This window comes from Neoarius graeffei, chromosome 21 (genome assembly GCF_027579695.1).
Source record: "Neoarius graeffei isolate fNeoGra1 chromosome 21, fNeoGra1.pri, whole genome shotgun sequence".
NCBI classification, from domain to species: Eukaryota; Metazoa; Chordata; class Actinopteri; order Siluriformes; family Ariidae; genus Neoarius; species Neoarius graeffei.
The window spans coordinates 38,987,553-39,007,001 of NC_083589.1; the positions used below are offsets into that span (position 1 = coordinate 38,987,553).

The 19,449-nt window shown below is 41.9% G+C and overlaps 1 protein-coding gene across 1 annotated transcript in view; it reads right to left on the reverse strand.

The window, feature by feature from the left end:
* Positions 1-1,138: 1,138 nt before the first annotated feature.
* The window catches only part of LOC132869727 (aldo-keto reductase family 1 member D1-like), a 31,776-nt gene continuing 13,465 nt past the window's right edge, over positions 1,139-19,449 (reverse strand). The window contains exons 5-9 of the mRNA XM_060903092.1: positions 15,658-15,780; positions 15,417-15,526; positions 9,662-9,827; positions 2,258-2,340; positions 1,139-1,951 (exon numbers count right to left, since the gene is read on the reverse strand). Of these exons, the coding sequence (XP_060759075.1) occupies positions 1,909-1,951; positions 2,258-2,340; positions 9,662-9,827; positions 15,417-15,526; positions 15,658-15,780 (525 nt within the window). The 3' untranslated portion in view covers positions 1,139-1,908. The remainder of the gene's footprint in view (positions 1,952-2,257; positions 2,341-9,661; positions 9,828-15,416; positions 15,527-15,657; positions 15,781-19,449) is intronic.

A 19,449-nucleotide genomic window follows, 5' to 3' on the forward strand; every position in this document is an offset into this window, starting at 1 on the left:
AGCCTTTTAACGAGTATAATTAATTTTATTCTCAATGATGGCGGGGGGTGAGGTGCGAAAAAGGGTCAAATGAATGCTCACGCCGCACCGTGGGGGGACTTTGTGAAAAAATAATTATAAGTGTTTTAAAGAGATGTTGGTAGCTATTTTAAACATTTAGTGAAAATTATTCTTTTATATCAATTGCATCTTTCCTTCACTTGACACTGAATAATTCTTTATTTAGATAATCACAAAGACTAAAAGACGAGGCCCAAGGCCTTCTTGATTTTTTTGTTTGTTTGCCTTTTTTTGTTTGTTTGTTTTATATTATTTTTATTCGGGAGGTTCAAATATAGAGTTTTATTGTGTACGCTGAACTGTGTGCGGTTAGAACTGTGATTTTTTTTAAATCACGTGTTGATACTAATACATCATTGCGTGACTAAAGTACAGCACTTTGTGCTGAGAAGTCGCAAATGAATTTGTACAAAGTTCTAGTCGAAATATGTTCCTGTGAATGAATAAAAGTACGATAACAACATTCAAAAGTGTGCTTTACCATTCCAGCGCTCATCTCTGATCCGAAATCAGCTGGAACAATGGTGATATTATTATTTTCCTACTGGTTGCCCAAATGACACTCGAAATGATCGAACATGACATGAAGATTCAAGTAAGCAAGATGAACCAGAGAATGACATTTTAGGACAAATTATCGCCCTCTGAATTTGAGCAGTGTTATTTCTAAGCAACTATCTACTCGAGGTAGGTTCACTGTGCAAGTTGGGTTACAATAACTTATTAAAATAGCAATAAGATTTTTGTAAACTAATCCAGCGAGGTCAAGCAGCGGTCATGTACCAGGCAAATTATCGTTCAATTCGCCACAATTTGACCACAAAAATTGAAGCGCTCTGTAAAATCTCATCTCATCTCATTATCTCTAGCTGCTTTATCCTTCTACAGGGTCGCAGGCAAGCTGGAGCCTATCCCAGCTGACTACGGGCGAAAGGCGGGGTACACCCTGGACAAGTCGCCAGGTCATCACAGGGCTGACACATAGACACAGACAACCATTCACACCTACGGTCAATTTAGAGTCACCAGTTAACCTAACCTGCATGTCTTTGGACTGTGGGGGAAACCGGAGCACCCGGAGGAAACCCACGCGGACACGGGGAGAACATGCAAACTCCACACAGAAAGGCCCTCGCCGGCCCCGGGGCTCAAACCCAGGACCTTCTTGCTGTGAGGCGACAGCGCTAACCACTACACCACCGTGCCGCCCGCTCTGTAAAATATCCAGACAAATTTTTTCATGGCGTTAATATATCATATCCACAGATCAGCAAACTTGAATTTGGAGTCATGTGGTGGATGAGCCATTTTCGAAAATTCGGTTTAAACTTAAACCCTAAATCGCTGAGCTGCCAGTTGGGTAGAAAAGAATGCTCTCAATCACTGTCACAGAGATTATTTTAATCTAGAAATTTGGCCTTGATGAAGTGCTAGATATCCGTTTTATAAGAGGTATATGTTATTTTAATGGTAGACAAACTGATTTTGATCAAACACTCCATTTTATTATTAGGCCGTCGGATTCTGCCTGAATTTCAGGCCTCGGACAGGCCAAATCAAAATTCTCGATTTTTACGCAAAAATCAACCGGAATCGAGAAACAAACCCCAGAACCTTTGACAACACATGGTTATTGTCCTATAAACTTAAAATGAGCATAGGTTAAGTTTGGAGCTGTGGCCATGATTTTGCGAATTTGCTCAATTTTTGTGTGCATCTTCTCTTAAATATTACAGAAATACTGTATGTTACACTGAAATAATACAAGTATGATGATAATTGTTAACAAAAGATATCACCTTCATATCATACACTGTTGTTCATTTGTGTTGCTCATATAAAACTGCTTTAATATTCTTCATGGAATGGATATTCGGGATGATCACTCCACCTATAAAAAGAGAAACAATGATTAGACTCAGGTCAGTTTCTTCAGCGGGTCTCAGTCTCAGTTCCGGCCACGTCACTGCTTAGTATTGTCTCTGCTAATTAGCTGATGAGCTGAAAAATAGATACATGGACTACATGGAACTACCAGCAGTGACAGGACAACTCAGCAGTTAAAGTTCCATACTAGTAACTATCAGCTACATGCTTGGATTCAGATCCACTTTCACATATTCACTACTTCAGATAAAATATCTGTCAAATTAATAAATATGCATGTAGTTAAAAGCTGTGCATATTAATGACTTACATAAGAAGCTCCACAAAGCGAATGTTCTTGTTAAGGCCTTCAATTGCTTTCATTTCATCGTCAGTCAAAGAGAAGTCAAATATCTAGCAAAAAAGATAAATACATTTCAGATTTGCCAAAAATCAGGGATGTGATTGGCCAAGGACAAAAAAGCAGGAAAATATATAGACCCATAATGCGACACGGCAGCAGTGTGGTGTGGTATGGCGCGGCAACGACGCGGTGCGGCAACAGTGCAGCCACTACACACAATAACCTCATTTTGACACTTTTAATGAAAAGTGCAATACGCAAACATTTAGTGCCAATTTTCATCATTGGAAAACAATTATTTTGAGGGCAAACAACCTCAAACATCAAACAATAGGTGCAGATATTAGAACAGGTGATGAGCACACACTCACAGTGTCATCATTTTTTTCAAAATATGCACAATAATGTCAGTAAGTGTAGTATAAAGTCAAGAAGTGTAACAAAGTACAAAGTCAGGAAGTGTAACATGGACATACAAGTGAAAAAACACTAAACTCCCTCATCAACAGCTTTAATGTCAGGGCTGTTCACTGCAAGTCTGGCCATAAGTCCAAAGTATGCTGGAAAAGATATAATAAAATAAATTATACAATTATGACACAATCCCTGCATATTTTAGCCAATAAACACAAACTGCAGTACACATGAACTTGGTCTATCACCAGTATGGACCCTTTTCACGTGACGTCACGACAAACGCGGCCGCCATTTTGGACGTGTACTACCAGTAGTTTACCACAGCCAACATTGAGGAACGGCAGCAAAGAAAGTGTTTATTTTCAGCAAGACTTCCATCATGCCACTATATTGTTGTGCACCTGGATGTAGTAACCATCAACAAACAAGGCAAGGGTTATCATTTTATCGGATCCCGGTAGATGCTGACCGACGGAGAAGATGGATAGCGGCATACCAACGCTTGTGTAGTGACCACTTTGTTGGAGGTAAGACGAATAAAATTAGCCAGAAAAGGCATTACATTGCTGTTAACATTCCATTCTAGTTTACTGTAATTATGATCTGGCAGCTATTTACACCGGATCCAGTGTAAATAGCTGCCGGAGCCAACGTCCGAGGTTCCAGAGCGAGCTCCGGCCGGCCGCGAGCTAGCGCGCTCCGGAACCTCGGACGTTGGCTCCGGCAACTATTTACACTGGATCCGGTGTAAATAGCTGCCAGATCATAATTACAGTAAACTAGTAAATACAGTTTTCTGCATCTCGCTCCTTTTTCTTTTATGTTTGTCGCCTTCCTCGCATTCAAACCGATTCGAGCCGAAGTCCACTACATGTCCAAAATGGCGGTCGCGTTTACGAAGCTCAAGTGACTGAAAAGGGTCTATACTGACATTGTTATTATGCAGCATGTATGATAATGTGCTATGCAGCCAAGATGGACTATAATAATAGTTCAAGTTTTTCATCAGCATCAATGTTGATGTTGATATTATGTTGCCTACACTCAGTGGCGTGCACAGATAGACACGAGGTGGTGCTCAAGCACCTGCCCCTCTGCCCTCTGTCCAAAAAAGTGCCCTTTTGAATTTTTTTTTTTTACAGTTTACTGAGGCCAATGTCGACATGATCTTTTAGAAAAGCCGCGGCATTAAAAGCGTGTGTGAAAATAATGTCCCGATGCGTGCCCCCTCCGCACACACACCGGACCTCTGTCTCTCTTGCTCTGTCACGTGAACAAGCGTGCAGTGCATTCAATGTGAGGTTGCAGCAGCATAGCGTCCTGGAAGCCACGGCCTTGTCGTAGCGCAGACAACACATCGGGCAGTCAGTCAGCTCTTCCCCTGCCCCACCAGCCAGGTAACACATGAATCGAGTGAAAATGTATTGTTTGGCCTCTAAGCCCAAGCTGTAATTATTTTGTCATGAAGTAGCCTGTCGCATACAGAAACAACTGCACATAAGTATTATATTTTTTGCTAGACCATTTTCAGATTTAGGAAAACAAAAATTTCTTTTTCTATTTTGTTCAACTAGAGATTCCTGGCAAAGTCAAAAAGCCTTGATGTAATAAATTAACATTAAGTCGTTGTTTTACACCTTTAAAAACTAAAACGGGTCAGTGGCGACCTGAACCCAAGAGGAGGGTTAAATCTCAGACTTTTATAATAAGGTGTTCCACATGCGCAAAAAAGTGCCCTTTTTTCCCCCCAGAGCACTTGCCCCCCAAAATGTCTGTGCACGCCACTGCCTACACTGTTGTTATGTTATTATGGACCACATTGAACATTCTGTAATTAAGCAATATAACAAGGGTGAGAGTGTGGCTGTTCCTGGATATCCTCACAGGTGTGGTTTAGCTGCAGGCATGAAGCCGGGGCTGAGAGTAATCAATGAGTATTGCTATCTTGGCAAGGCATTCCAATCATCTCTACCAACTCAACTACAGAACAGGGTATACTGTACAGCAATCCTTAAATTAAATTTAATACCTTTTTTTTTTACTACCTTTAGATTTTTACACCATCATGACAGAGTTGCAAGTGTTAATCAGTGACCTTTTGTAATGTGTACACAGATTTTTAACATATATGCTATACATACTAGTGTTTCAAATGACAAACAACCAGTGAATTGCTATGACGTCGGCATCAAACTGTTAAGACCTCAGGTTTGAGACGATAATCTTGATAGACTAAAGCCCACCATTTAAACGAACTGATGCGAATTGTAGCAGACAGAATTTCAATCAAATTAGGACACCTCATAGTCAAAAAAAATAATACCTCTACAACCAAATTTAACACTTTTAATTGCCTTGTTCACTTACCGTTCACTTAACACTAACATTCTAAGGCCCTGTCCACACGGCAACGGATTCAGGTGAATCTGATAAAATTGTTTATCGTTTCGGCCTGGCGTCCACACGGCACCGGCACCCAAAACGAAATCTTTTGAGAATGGGTTCCAGAGTGGAAAGATCTGGCAACGGCGCCGTTGCGAAGTTGTCTGGATGAGTAGAACGGATTTGTTTACGATGACGTCACAACCACATGACTGTCAGTGCTTCACGCCGGGTAGAAGTGTAACGAACTCGATGCGAGTTGTCAACAAATCCTATAACTTGGTTCATGAAACGCACTTACAAAATATTTTCACTGTGAATATTTATTGTGTAATGGTGCAAAGTGAGAGAGTGAGAGTGAGAGACTCTGCCCTTTGGGCAGAGTCAATCCCTCCAGCAAAAATAGGGAAAAAAAGGAGCGATCTCACCTCTTCAGATGTTGGTTTAAGTCCTACAATACATTCCTCAAAAAGGGCGTAGAAGAACAAATTAATCCATCAATGTGTAGCATTTAATTTATTCCGGACCATTAAAGACGCCGCCTTCCGCGTAGAATCATACGCCATCCTCGCCGCCATATTGGATGGGGCAAAGCGGAGAATAAAGATGCCTCATTCATGTGCTGCGTTTAACTGTACCAACAGGTTTACCATCCAAACGAGATCACATGGGATTACCTTTCACAGGTGAGACTGGAAAAATACTTTTCATTGTATTTGGTCATTATAACGTAACTTTACAAACAGATTTTCCTGACTTTGTGGCTAATATGAAGTCTCGCACATAATAGTTTATGCGCATGCGTCCTTACTTCTATTGTCCTGGTGTCTCCGATGGGACGGTCTTACAGCGCACCTAGAGGTGTGGCATGTGTATTGCATTGTTTTCAGCAAGCGTTGCGTTGCCATATGTACCTGATATTTTACTGATCCGTTGCCCATGTGGACGTGATATTTTTTTAATAACATCTCGTTGCCGTTGTCGTGTGGATGTAGCCTAAAACCTTAGTAACATTAGGAAGCCATCTCATGCGAACGGCTAGGCAATTGCTAGGCAAACAATTTTGTTAGCTGTGGCAAATCATGTTGAATGCTGACATGCGAAACTTTCCTTTCCCAAAAACAAAAAATGCCTTTTTTCAACTATACAAGTAAATCATCTAAACATTTTCAAGAGGAGAAATGTTTACTCACTGATGCCTGCCGTTTTCATTTTTTTCAACCTAGCCTGGTAGCTACACATTGACTAACCTGGCTAGTACCATAACTGGCTAACTAAGAAACATTTGACTAACGTTAGCATTAATACCACCGTGGCAAATCTTGGACATTGAGATCAGTGAAAAATTATTAGATAATAGACATGCAAACAAATACATGAAAACAATATTAGCATAGGCCTACCTGAATCATCCAAAATGTCGATCCTATTGACAACTGAAGACATCGAAGACACTGGTCTGCTACGTCACACACGAGGTAGATAATACATAGAATGTGCTGCATCAAAGTCCTTCTAAGGCTATGTAAGTGTCTCTGGCTGCATTCTCACACAGAACGTTGGTGCAAATATTTATAAACATCTGATAAAAACCCGCCGAACTAACGTCAAATTTTTGTCAACCAGCCCAAGCCATTTTTCGCCCGCAAAGTAGAATTCGAAACCGCCCAATCTGGCAACACTGAACATGCTTTGGCTTGAACCAAACAATTTCAGACATCCCAACCTGCAGAAACTCGTTTCAGGGAGGTGCCGTGACCCCCCGATGGGAAAAAAGTCATTCCCCCCCCAAAAAAAGCTGATTGGTTTACTCAGCAAAATAAGCCAATCAGAATGCTCTTTGTCTAGCATGCGCTACAGGAACAGGCGCACACGCAGTCTCTCTCGCGCTCCGTCACATGCGCAATGCAGACATTGATGTTTCGCGTGCACGCTCTTGCTCTAGATTCCGGAGATATTCTCCAATTTGCGGGCATCAGGGAGCCACTATCAATATGCGGGAAACTCCCGGAACTTCTGGGAGACTTGGAATGTCTGCGATTTTCCCTGCAGACGAGAACACAGAGGAGGGGCTCTGAAATCAGTCTCATACTCACCAGAACCTCAAGCATAAAAGGTGACAGCTGCATCCATTCCAACAACAAACTGACTAGTAACGTGCGTGTGTCTTACATTACTTGACTTGGGTCCCATAAAGGTTACTCTCGCGTTATGCATAATGGGCTTTTTTTTTATTATTACTGATACCGCTTAACCTAGGGTAGGTTATTATGCGCACGCATGGCTCATTGGAGTTGCCTATGGATAATGTGGTAATGTGGTCCTACCCCCCCCCCAAAAAAACGAATTTGCATGATTCACGAGGGTCGCATTTTTATGCCTGAAAATCCGGAATTCCGGAAAAATCCGGAAGAATCACATCCTCAAAAGATGACCCAGTATAGGTGTGTATCTCTTTTTCCAATATGATGCAGCTGATTATTAGCTAATTATACTGAGACAAACAGCTGTATCAAGTCACGTTTATTTGTATAGCACTTTTAACAACATACTGTACCGTACATGGTCGCAAAGCAGCTTTAAAGAAAATCAAAGGCTTTAAACACGAGCTAATTTTATCCCTAATTTATCCCTGATGAGCAAGCCTGTGGTGACGGCTTGTATCTGTATCTATTACTCGTTATTGTTTTGAATCAGTGCAGTCATACTGAGTAATGTACAGTTGAGTGCAAAAGTCAGAATATATTTACTTGATAAAACTAAACAATAATATACAGGTTGTTAGGCTACTTTGTGGTTTCACAGAGGATTCCTCATTTTCACTAGTAAATGACTAAAAAGGCACTAGGACTTTCTTGTCTAGAAGTTCAGTACTTTTTGTACCTGACTTTTGCACTTGTATGTCCCCAGCAAAGATGACACTATCACTGTTTCGAATCAGTGCAGTCTTATTGTAAATACTACAAGCAGTGGAGTGGTTTGGAAACAGTCCATCACTACACCACCACTGTCCAACCTCACATCAAACAGCTGAATACCAAATTTGTTAGAGTGAAAAAATAATTTTAAATAAAGTGGAATTCCAAAATAACGTACTTAACATTTTATTCATTATCTGTAACCGCTTATCCTGTTCTACAGGGCCGCAGGCAAGCTGGAGCCTATCCCAACTGTCTACGGGCGAAAGGCGGGGTACACCCTGGACAAGTCGCCAGGTCATCACAGGGCTGACACATAGACACAGACAACCATTCACACTCGCATTCACACCTACGGTCAATTTAGAGTCACCAGTTAACCTAACCTGCATGTCTTTGGACTGTGGGGGAAACCGGAGCACCCGGAGAAAACCCACGCGGACACGGGGAGAACACGCAAACTCCACACAGAAAGACCCCCATCCGCCACTGGGCTCGAACCCAGAACCTTCTTGCTGTGAGATGACAATGCTAACCACTACACCACCGTGCCGCCCCGTTTTATTCATATTACAGCAAATGACACTGCAAACAAATTTATTTGCAAGTTCAAAATTTGGGGGTGGCACGGTGGTGTAGTGGTTAGCACTGTTGCCTCACAGCAAGAAGGTCCGGGTTCGAGCCCTGTGGCCGGCGAGGGCCTTTCTGTGCAGAGTTTGCATGTTCTCCCCGTGTCCGCGTGGGTTTCCTCCGGGTGCTCCGGTTTCCCCCACAGTCCAAAGACATGCAGGTTAGGTTAACTGGTGACTCTAAATTGACCGTAGGTGTGAATGTGAGTGTGAATGGTTGTCTGTGTCTATGTGTCAGCCCTGTGATGACCTGGCGACTTGTCCAGGGTGTACCCCACCTTTCGCCCGTAGTCAGCTGGGATAGGCTCCAGCTTGCCTGCGACCCTGTAGAACAGGATAAAGCGGCTAGAGATAATGAGATGAGTTCAAACTTTGCTTCCTTACTGACATGCTGTAATTATATTACTGGATTTGAATGTGCTTTAAGGTGCCTAATGGCCTGAATCTTTTAAAACATATTTACTCTGTTCAGCCAGTCAGCCTCAACTAAAAAGAATGAGCAATCACAAGACATAAAATTGAATGTATTGAGAGCTGGAGAAGGAGTTAAGAAGATATAACTAACAGTGAAAACTAAGTCAAATACTGAAATGGAAAGACACCATTAAAGACTCAAAGCATGAAAAGGAAATAACTAAAATAAAATAAAATACAAACAGCAGGAAACTTGGAAAAAAAAGGAAGGCAGGTGAATCACATTCAGAAATATGATCATCAATTTAGATTTTTTTCCACTACTAATATCTTAAAATTACAGTACAGTACATTACATTACAGGCATTTAGGAGACGCTCTTATCCAGAGTGATGTACAAGTGCAAAAGTCAGGTACAAGAAGTGCTGAACGTCTAGACAAGAAAGTCCTAGTGCCTTTTTAATCAATCATTCTGGTTACTTGTGATAATGAAGAAACATCTCTAAAACCACAACGTGGCTGAACAACCTGTATATTATTGTTAGTTTTATCAAGCAAGTATATTCTGACTTTTGCATTACACTGCACTGTACAGTTCTGAGAATACAAACCTCAAAGTTCTCCTTGATGCGCTTTGGGCTGAAACTCTTGGGAATGACCACCACACCTCGCTGCACATTGAATCGAAGCGCAACCTGTGCTGTGGTCTTCTTATACTTTTTAGCAATGGACACCAGAAGCCCATCCTCCAGCAAAGGGGGACACTTTAAATTCACCCTGTTCCACAGAAGAAAAATATCTTCACATACCCAGAAATGAGTTATAAAATATTCACACTTGTTCACACTGGAACTCATTTATCAAAGCTGCATATGAACCGATTCATTCACTGATATGTGCATGTATACAAGAAATGTGGTATTCGTGAACATCCAATTACCTCAGGAAAACATTTGTAGCTCCTGAGTTTAGGTAGATTTATGAATTCGGGGATTCTTATTAATGGGAACCTTGATGAATAGGCTTCAGATTATATAATTAGGATGTATTACTGCAATTTTATATACAGATGTATATACTGTTGTCCAGTTTATAGATAGTGGCATGGCAGACTTCAATAAACTTGTGTGGCAAAGACCCAAGTTTATGTTTTTGAAACATGGGAAGGCCTGCTGAACTCACGCCCAGTTACCAGCCCCTTGACTGAAACACTTACATTACTCCTTTAAATTAACTCGTACTGCTAGAGGTTCACATACTGTTTCCGCACAAATATATTTAATATTGAATAATTTTGTACAATAAACAAATGTAAAAAACTGTCATGTTTCTGCATCATTTGTTTAATTATCCCCTCTTTATCTATACTCTCAGAAAACAAAAGTACATCACGGTACCTTTAAGAGTACGATGGCTTGACACTGGGTCAGGACCCTCTAAGGTACTTATCTGTACAATTTATATACTGATTAGGAACATGTATGTACCTTTTTGGCCCTAAAATGGTACACATACAGTGGTGCTTGAAGGTTTGTGAACCCTTTAGAATTTTCTATATTTCTGCATAAATATGACTTAAAACATCATCAGATTTTCACACAAGTCCTAAAAGTAGATAAAGAGAACCCAGTTAAACAAATGAGACAAAAATATTATACTTGGTCATTTATTTATTGAGGAAAAAGATCCAATATTACATATCTGTGAGTGGCAAAAGTATGTGAACCTCTAGGATTAGCAGTTAATTTGAAGGTGAAATTAGAGTCAGTTGTTTTCAATCAACGGGATGACAATCAGGTGTGAGTGGGCACCCTGCTTTATTTAAAGAACAGGGATCTATCAAAGTCTGATCTTCACAACACATGTTTGTGGAAGTGTATCATGGCACGAACAAAGGAGATTTCTGAGGACCTCAGAAAAAGTGTTGTTGATGCTCATCAGGTTGGAAAAGGTTAGAAAACCATCTCTAAAGAGTTTGGACTCCACCAATCCACAGTCAGGCAGATTGTGTACAAATGGAGGAAATTCAAGACCATTGTTACCCTCCCCGGGAGTGGTCGACCAACAAAGATCACTCAAAGAGCAAGGTGTATAATAGTCAGCGAGGTAACAAAAGACCCCAGGGTAACTTCTAAGCAACTGAAGGCCTCCCTCACATTAACATTAGCCAATGTTCATGAGTCCACCATCAGGAGAACACTGAACAACAGTGGTGTGCATGGCAGGGTTGCAAGGAGAAAGCCACTACTCTCCAAAAAGAACATTGCTGCTCATCTGTACTTTCCCAAGATCACGTGGACAAGCCAGAAGGCTATTGGAAAAATGTTTTGTGGATGGATGAGACCAAAATAGAACTTTTTGGTTTAAATGAGAAGCGTTATGTTTGGAGAAAGGAAAAAACACTGCATTCCAGCATAAGAACCTTATCCCATCTGTGAAACATGGTGGTGGTAGTATCATGGTTTGGGCCTGTTTTGCTGCATCTGGGCCAGGACGGCTTGCCATCATTGATGGGACAATGAATTCTGAATTATACCAGCGAATTCTAAAGGAAAATGTCAGGACATCTGTCCATGAACCGAATCTCAAAAGAAGGTGGGTCATGGAGCAAGACAACAACCCTAAGCACACAAGTCATTCTACCAAAGAATGGTTAAAGAAGAATAAAGTTAATGTTCTGGAATGGCCAAGTCAACGTCCTGACCTTAATCCAATCGAAATGTTGTGGAAGGACCTGAAGCGAGCAGTTCATGTGAGGAAACCCACCAACATCCCAGAGCTGAAGCTGTTCTGTACGGAGAAATGGGCTAAAATTCCTCCAAGCCGGTGTGCAGGACTGATCAACAGTTACCGCAAACGTTTAGTTGCGGTTATTGTTGCACAAGGGGGTCACACCAGATACTGAAAGCAAAGGTTCACATACTTTTGCCACTCACAGATATGTAATATTGGATCATTTTCCTCAATAAATAAATGACCAAGTATAATATTTTTGTCTCATTTGTTTAACTGGGTTCTCTTTATCTACTTTTAGGACTTGTGTGAAAATCTGATGATGTTTTAGGTCATATTTATGCAGAAATATAGAAAATTCTAAAGGGTTCACAAACTTTCAAGCACCACTGTAGTTACCTTGAAGTCCAATAATGAGTCCCACGGGGTACATTAGTGTAAACTGTACCTTGGGGGACAGAAATGGACTCCTACTGTACCCCTATTTCTGACAGTGTAGTTTCAGGACTTTGATGAAGATCTGATCACATTTCAGGTCAAATTTGTTCAGAAAATTGTAAAAGGCTCCCAAGCGTTCTAGTGCCACTGGAACCTATTGATTTCAACGGCACATCTGGATTTAATGAAACATTTGTGAAAGTCAATTTATCTTAATTACTTGAAAGAAAGCAATTCAAAACAATTCCATGACTGAAGACAAAGATGATCAGCTATTCAATTAGGACAAAAGAACGCTAGTCATAAAGAGGAAGAGTTTGTGTGTCGGCGTTAGCTGACATTCTGTCATTTTCAGCTCTCTGTGAGCTTTGGAGGTTTGTGAAGGTCTAAATGTAAATCAGCTGTGCTCTAAATCCAAACGGTAATGTTACAAGGGATTGGCGTTTAACAAACGTATGCAAGTATGAAGAAAATCAGCATTACTGAAACTTTTATCAACTGGAATCTCTAGTTTGGTTTGGCCGACAAAAACATTTACACACAACTTTACTAAATGATAAACCATACTCACAGTTTGTAGATACATGAAACTATAGCGGATACGTTTCTTTTGACAAAAAGAAAATTCAATTCTAAATAAGTTTAGTGTCATGTGACAGGATGTTTCTTTTTCTTGTTGGAGATGCTTCATCTACAATAATGTACAACAAAACAAAGACCAATATCTCTACTCTGTATTATTTCAAAAGTCTTTGAACGCTGTGTCTTTGGACATTGTTATCCATATTTTATACCATTTCTTTATCACCTGCAGCATGGTTTCTTGTGAGGTAGATCTACTGTAACTCAGCTTCTTGAAGTCTATCATCACATCTTAGACTTACTAGCTGGGGGACAGGAGGTTGATGTTTTACATCTAGACTTATCCAAGGCATTTGATAAAGTCCCTCATTACCTCCTGTTGTCCAAGCTTAGTTGTTATGGTGTCTCTGGGTTGCTTTTAAAGTGGTTTGAAAGCTACTTGACGGACAGGCATCAACGGGTTGTTCTTGACGGCACATTTTCGGAGTGGTTGCCCGTCACTTCTGGAGTCCCTCAGGGATTCATCTTAGGTCCATTACTGTTTTTGATATATGTTAACGATATGCCAAGATATCTTGAGTATGGGTCGAGCCTCACCCTCTTTGCAGATGATAGCAAGCTTTATTGCCCTATTGAATCTGCAAGTTCCGGCGTCTCTTTACAGAGCGACTTGAACTGTCTCCATGACTGGAGTATGGATTATGGCATGCAGTTTAACATCTCTAAATGCAAGGTTTTGCACATGTCAAAGCTGAGATCACGTAAAGGGACTCCAAATAATTATCAACTAGCTGGGAAGGTATTGGAAACAGCCTCTGAAACCTTCGATCTCGGGGTGGTTGTTTCTAATAAGCTCACGTGGGCTACCCATATCGAAGAACTTTGTGCTAAGGGAAACAAAGTGTTAGGTCTTGTGAAGCGCGTTTGTGGGCGTGATATTTACGATGTATCAACTAGGCAGTTACTGTATATGACTTTAGTTAGGCCAATATTAGAATATGCATCGCCTTTGTGGTCCCCTTATACAGTTAAACATCGAAAGCTGTTGGAAAACATCCAGCGTCGTGCCACAAAGTTTATTCTAAACTATCTGGCCATAGAGTTAACATACAATGACAGGCTGTGTAAGCTAAATTTACTCCCTCTAGAATTTCGTAGGGAGATACATGACTTAGTCCTCCTATTCAAATTCAAGGTTGGGATAATAACAGCAAATTTTGTCAATTTTTTGTCACCTGCAACCAGCCATTATAGAACTCGTAACTATGATTTTAACAACTTTTGTCCTCTTACGTCACATAAGCAAGATTATTTCACTAACTCATATTTTCCTCGAACTATAAAATTATGGAACAGTCTCCCTAGTTATATAAAGCAGTCTACACTGCAAAAACCCGGCTTACAAAAACAAGAAAAAAAAGTAATAAAATTAGGAATATTTTACTTAAAATAAGCAAAATTATCTGCCAACAGAACAAGAAATTTTGACTTGGCAAGATTTTTAAAAACAAGTAAATATATCTAGCTTTAGAAACCCCACAGATGTCATAAACTAGTGTATTTATACTAAAAACAAGTAAAGTTGTACTACTCATTTTAACATGCTAGATACTTTGTCCCCCAACCAACAGTTTGACTATTTCATCTGGGCATATTGGTGTGCTCTGTTTAAGTAAGTGTTTATACCAACTGAGACCGCCAAATAAATCAAAATCAAAACAACAAACCAATCCATTTTGTAGCCTATTTTTGTTACCAGATTGACAATACAACAATTCATTTAATTTCGTTATCTGTTTTGTGTTAAGAGATTAAAAGAAAGGATAAGATGCTTGAAATAAGAAATTCTGACTTTGACAAACTTGTCATGGTTAATATAACACCGATGAAATTATGGTAATTCTCATTTTAAGACAGAACTTACTCATAACCAGTAATAAAATCTCAATAACAAGTTATAATACCTTATTAAGATAATTGAGGGAAAAAATGCTTAAAGTAAGTGAAATACTCTTACACAAAACCTGCCTGGAAAGGAGAATTATCTTGGCAGACAAATAACAAGCATATTTTGTCTTGATTTAAGATATTTAATCTTGGTTAGATTTTACTTTTTGCAGTGTACGTCAGTTCCTGAGTTCAAAAAAACTACTTCGTAGCCATTACAATTCAAGATTGTACTCATACCGGGCACCATGACCTATATTTATTTAACTTGGATATTTTTGTTACTTAGTCAATTGATAATTATTTTTTATATTTATTGTTTTTCTTGTTTTTAATCATCTAAATATGTTTTGTAATGTTTTGTATTTTGTTAAGGGGTTGAATGTTAATTGGGGCTTTGCCCTGTATTCTTCTCCTGCCACTTTTTTCTATTTATGTATTTATTGTGGCAAACCTCAATAAAAGAAAATAAAAGAAAGCAACCAGGAGGAAAAGCAATGACAGTTAAAAGAAAATTTGTATTCTACTTGTGATATACATGACATTTTTAAAGGAAATGTGTCAAACAAAGCCTTTTTATGACTCAGAGGCATTATTTTTTCAGGTTGTCTGTCCATTCTTCTTGGAAATGTGTAAAGAAGTACATTTAAAAGAGGTATTTTATACCAAGATGGGTCTCTGGATGTTCCGAGAGGACTGTATCCAACAATGATGATTTCATTCTGCTTACAAAATTCCATCATTTTAGGCTGACTGAAGTAAGGGTGGCATTCAATCTAAGATAAAATGTAATAAAACAAATACCTTGATAGGAGTCTTGATAAAAAAAGTAAGTGCATCAATACCTGTAACACTAAGCAATAACAAAATGATTTCCACTGATTTGGAGCATGCTGCCAGGATTTACCTGATTCGATACGGGTTTGTACTTTAGACCTGGCTTATTCAGGATCAGCTCCAGTTGCCGCTTATTGAAGTTCGACACTCCAAGAGATTTTACCAGCCCTGCATCTTTACAGGCTTCTAATGCCTCAAAAGGGGAAAAGATGGAAAAAACAGTGAGAAAACTGTTGCATTTAGGAAAACTGTACACATTTTTAAAAGGCCTCATAAATGCTTTGTTTATGTGCACTTCACTGTATGTATGCCAAATAAAGTGTGCATAACCCTGACCTGTTCTGTCCAGGTCATAATGACCTGTGTAAAGTTTTACAAGGTATAACCATAGTAAAAACATGAAGATGAAGAAATAGATGACGGAGGCTATATTAGATCTGAGACCTCTATCAACGTAAACTACAAAACATTTTATTTCACATCATGCTTTCTAGAAAACATTTTAAAAGAAAGCTGAATGTTTAATGAAATATTTCTCAGTAAGATTTTAGAACATGCTCTTCTCAGTAAAAACATGAAGATGAGGATTACCGAGATGGTTTTGAGCTGAGAGTCAATAATACAGTTAAAGAAAAAGATTAAACATGTTAGGACTAGGACTGTTTTGGCCTCTAGAGGCCGCTGTTATTTCCTTTTCATGTCGTGTTTATTTTGGCCTCTAGAGGCCGCCACTGTTCCTGTGTTTTGTGTTTGTGTTAATTGCCTAATTATCTTCACCTGTGTCCTTAATTAGTTTGTCTATTTATACCCCTGAGTTCAGTCCTCTTGTCACGGAGTCTTTGTGCTGTTATGTTTATCTCCAGTTTCCTTTGTACTGTGTTTTTGATCTTCTTAGCTTTTGAATTTTTGCACTTTGCTTTTCTTTTGGATTTACTCTTTGGTTTTTTTTGTCTTTTGTTTTGCCCTGTATATAGTGTATATAGTTTAAATAAACCATTTGATTCTTTTTCTACTTCCGCCTCACGCCTCTGCATTTGAGTCATCCCCCTGGTGGCCTAGTGGGGGTTTGCTGGATTATCACACCAACGAACCAGGTTCGAATCCCAGCAAAACCCTAACAGAAAGACTCCGTCATGACCGACTCAGCAGAGGCTGCTTCAACTGTCTACCCGGCCAACCTTCAGGGAATTATGGCAGCTTTGACACGCTTCGGAGCGACCATGGACGCTCATGGACGTACGCTCACCAGCCAACGTGAGGCCCTCGCTCGCCACGAGGAACTGCTTCAGCAAATTGGGAAAACCCTGGCACAGCTGACATCTCTGCCTGCATCTCCTGCTCCTGATCCAGTTCCTGCTCCTGATCCAGCTCCCACTCCTGCTCCAGTGCCTCCTGCAATGCTGCCTTCTTCACCTCGCGAACCCAGCCTTCCTGCACCACAGAGGTATGACGGCAAGCACAGTGAGTGCCGAGAGTTCCTTACCCAGTGTCAACTCACCTTTGAGCTTCAGCCTACCACCTACACTACGGATCGCCGCAAGATTGCCTTTGTGATCACCTTATTAGCTGGTAAGGCGCGAGCCTGGGCTACTGCTATCTGGCAAAGACAGGGACCTGAGTGCTTTGATTTCCAGCTGTTTTCTGAAGAGATGCTTCGGGTCTTCGATCAGGCAGACATCAGTACCGACGCAGCCCGAAAGCTCATGTCCATCCGGCAAGGAGGAAGCGTCGCAGATTACGCCATCTCGTTCCGAACACTCGCAGCAGTAAGTGGATGGAACGAGACTGCCCTGGTGTCAGCCTTCCACCATGGTCTGTCTGACCCCATCAAGGACGGTCTGGCCTCTATTGGATGCCCAAGTGACCTCGAAACCCTCATCTCACATGCTATTCGTCTGGACAACAGGATGAGAGAACGCCACCAAGCCTTGAGCCCCCCCAGCCTCCCTACCTCTACCTGGAGACCGTCTACCTCCTTCAGTGACTGTCCAGAACCCATGCAAGTGGGTCGTACTCGCCTCTCCGCATCTGAGAGGGAGCGCAGAAGGAGGGACAAGTGCTGCATCTACTGTGGCAAGCCTGGTCACTTCCGAGCATCATGTCCCGAACTCTTGGGAAAAGGACCGCCCCGTCCAGCCGAGGGAGGGTTGTGACGGGGCCTACCCTCTCTCCCGGACTCCCTGGCCAAGGAATCTACATCCCGGTCTCCATCTCCTGGGGTGAGTCTGTCCACTCTTGTCAAGCTTTGATAGACTCAGGGGCGGCTGGGAACTTTATGGATATTCACTTCGCCCAAAGCATCAATATTCCGACTGCACCTCTTGAAGTCCCTCTGTCTGTGTCTGCCCTCGATGGCCAAGCGTTAGGTGATGGAAGAGTCACTCAAGTTACTTCTCCAGTCTTCCTCCAGTCTCAAGGTCACAAGGAAGAAATATCCCTGCACCTGATTCCTTCACCTGAGTTCCCAGTTATTCTAGGCCTTCCTTGGCTTACTCGCCACAACCCTCGCATAGACTGGGTAACTAGCCAGGTTGTGGAATGGGGCCCTGCATGCCATGCCTCTTGTCTGCTCTCTAGCTCTCCTGTGTCTCCTGCCGAGCCCCCTGATCTCACCGAGTTATCTCAAGTTCCCACAGAGTACTGGGATCTCAAGGAGGTATTCAGCAAGAGCAGGGCCGCCATTCTTCCTCCGCACCGGGCCTACGACTGTGCCATCGACTTGCTCCCTGGGACTACCCCTCCTCGTGGCAGACTGTTTTCACTCTCTCAGCCAGAACGCAAGGCCATGGAGGAATACCTCAAAGATGCCCTGGTCTCTGGGTTTATTCGACCCTCCACTTCACCTGCTGGAGCCGGCTTCTTCTTTGTCGGCAAGAAGGATGGGGGGCTCCGACCATGTATTGATTACAGGGGCCTGAATAAGATCACTGTGCGCAACCGATATCCCCTTCCGCTGATGTCCACAGCTTTCGACCTGCTCCAAGGCGCCACCGTCTTCACCAAGTTGGACCTACGGAACGCATACCACCTCATCCGTATCCGACAGGGAGACGAGTGGAAGACTGCCTTTAACACCCCGTCTGGGCACTACGAATACCAGGTGATGCCCTTCGGACTCACCAACGCACCAGCTGTTTTTCAGGCCCTAATCAACGACGTCTTAAGGGACATGATTAACCTATACGTTTTTGTCTACCTCGACGACATCCTTATCTTTTCCAAGACCGTGCAGGAGCACCGCCACCATGTCCGCCAGGTTCTCCAGAGGCTGCTACAGAACAATCTGTTCGCCAAGGCCCAGAAATGCGAATTTCATGTTCCCGAGGTCTCCTTTCTGGGATTTATTGTACGGACAGGCCAACTCCAAATGGACCCTGCCAAGACCCTGGCCGTCCGGGATTGGCCTACTCCCAAGTCCGTTAAGGAGGTTCAGCGGTTCTTAGGATTCGCTAACTTCTACCGCAAGTTCATCAGGAACTTCAGTTCTGTGGCAGCACCCATGTCAGACCTCACCAAAGGGACAGGTGGATCTTATGGCTGGTCTCCTCAGGCAGAAAAGGCGTTCAAAGACCTCAAGGACCGCTTCTGCACGGCACCCATTCTGGTTCTCCCGGACACCTCCCAACCATTCATCGTGGAGGTGGACGCCTCGGACAGTGGTGTCGGCGCGGTGCTCTCTCAACGTTCGGAAGGAAAGCTGCACCCCTGCGCTTACTTCTCCCACCGCCTGAGTCCTGCTGAGTCCCGGTACGATGTGGGGGATCGAGAACTGCTAGCGGTCAAACTGGCCCTTGAGGAGTGGAGGCACTGGCTGGAGGGAGCACAACATCCATTCCTGGTTTGGACTGACCACAAGAACCTG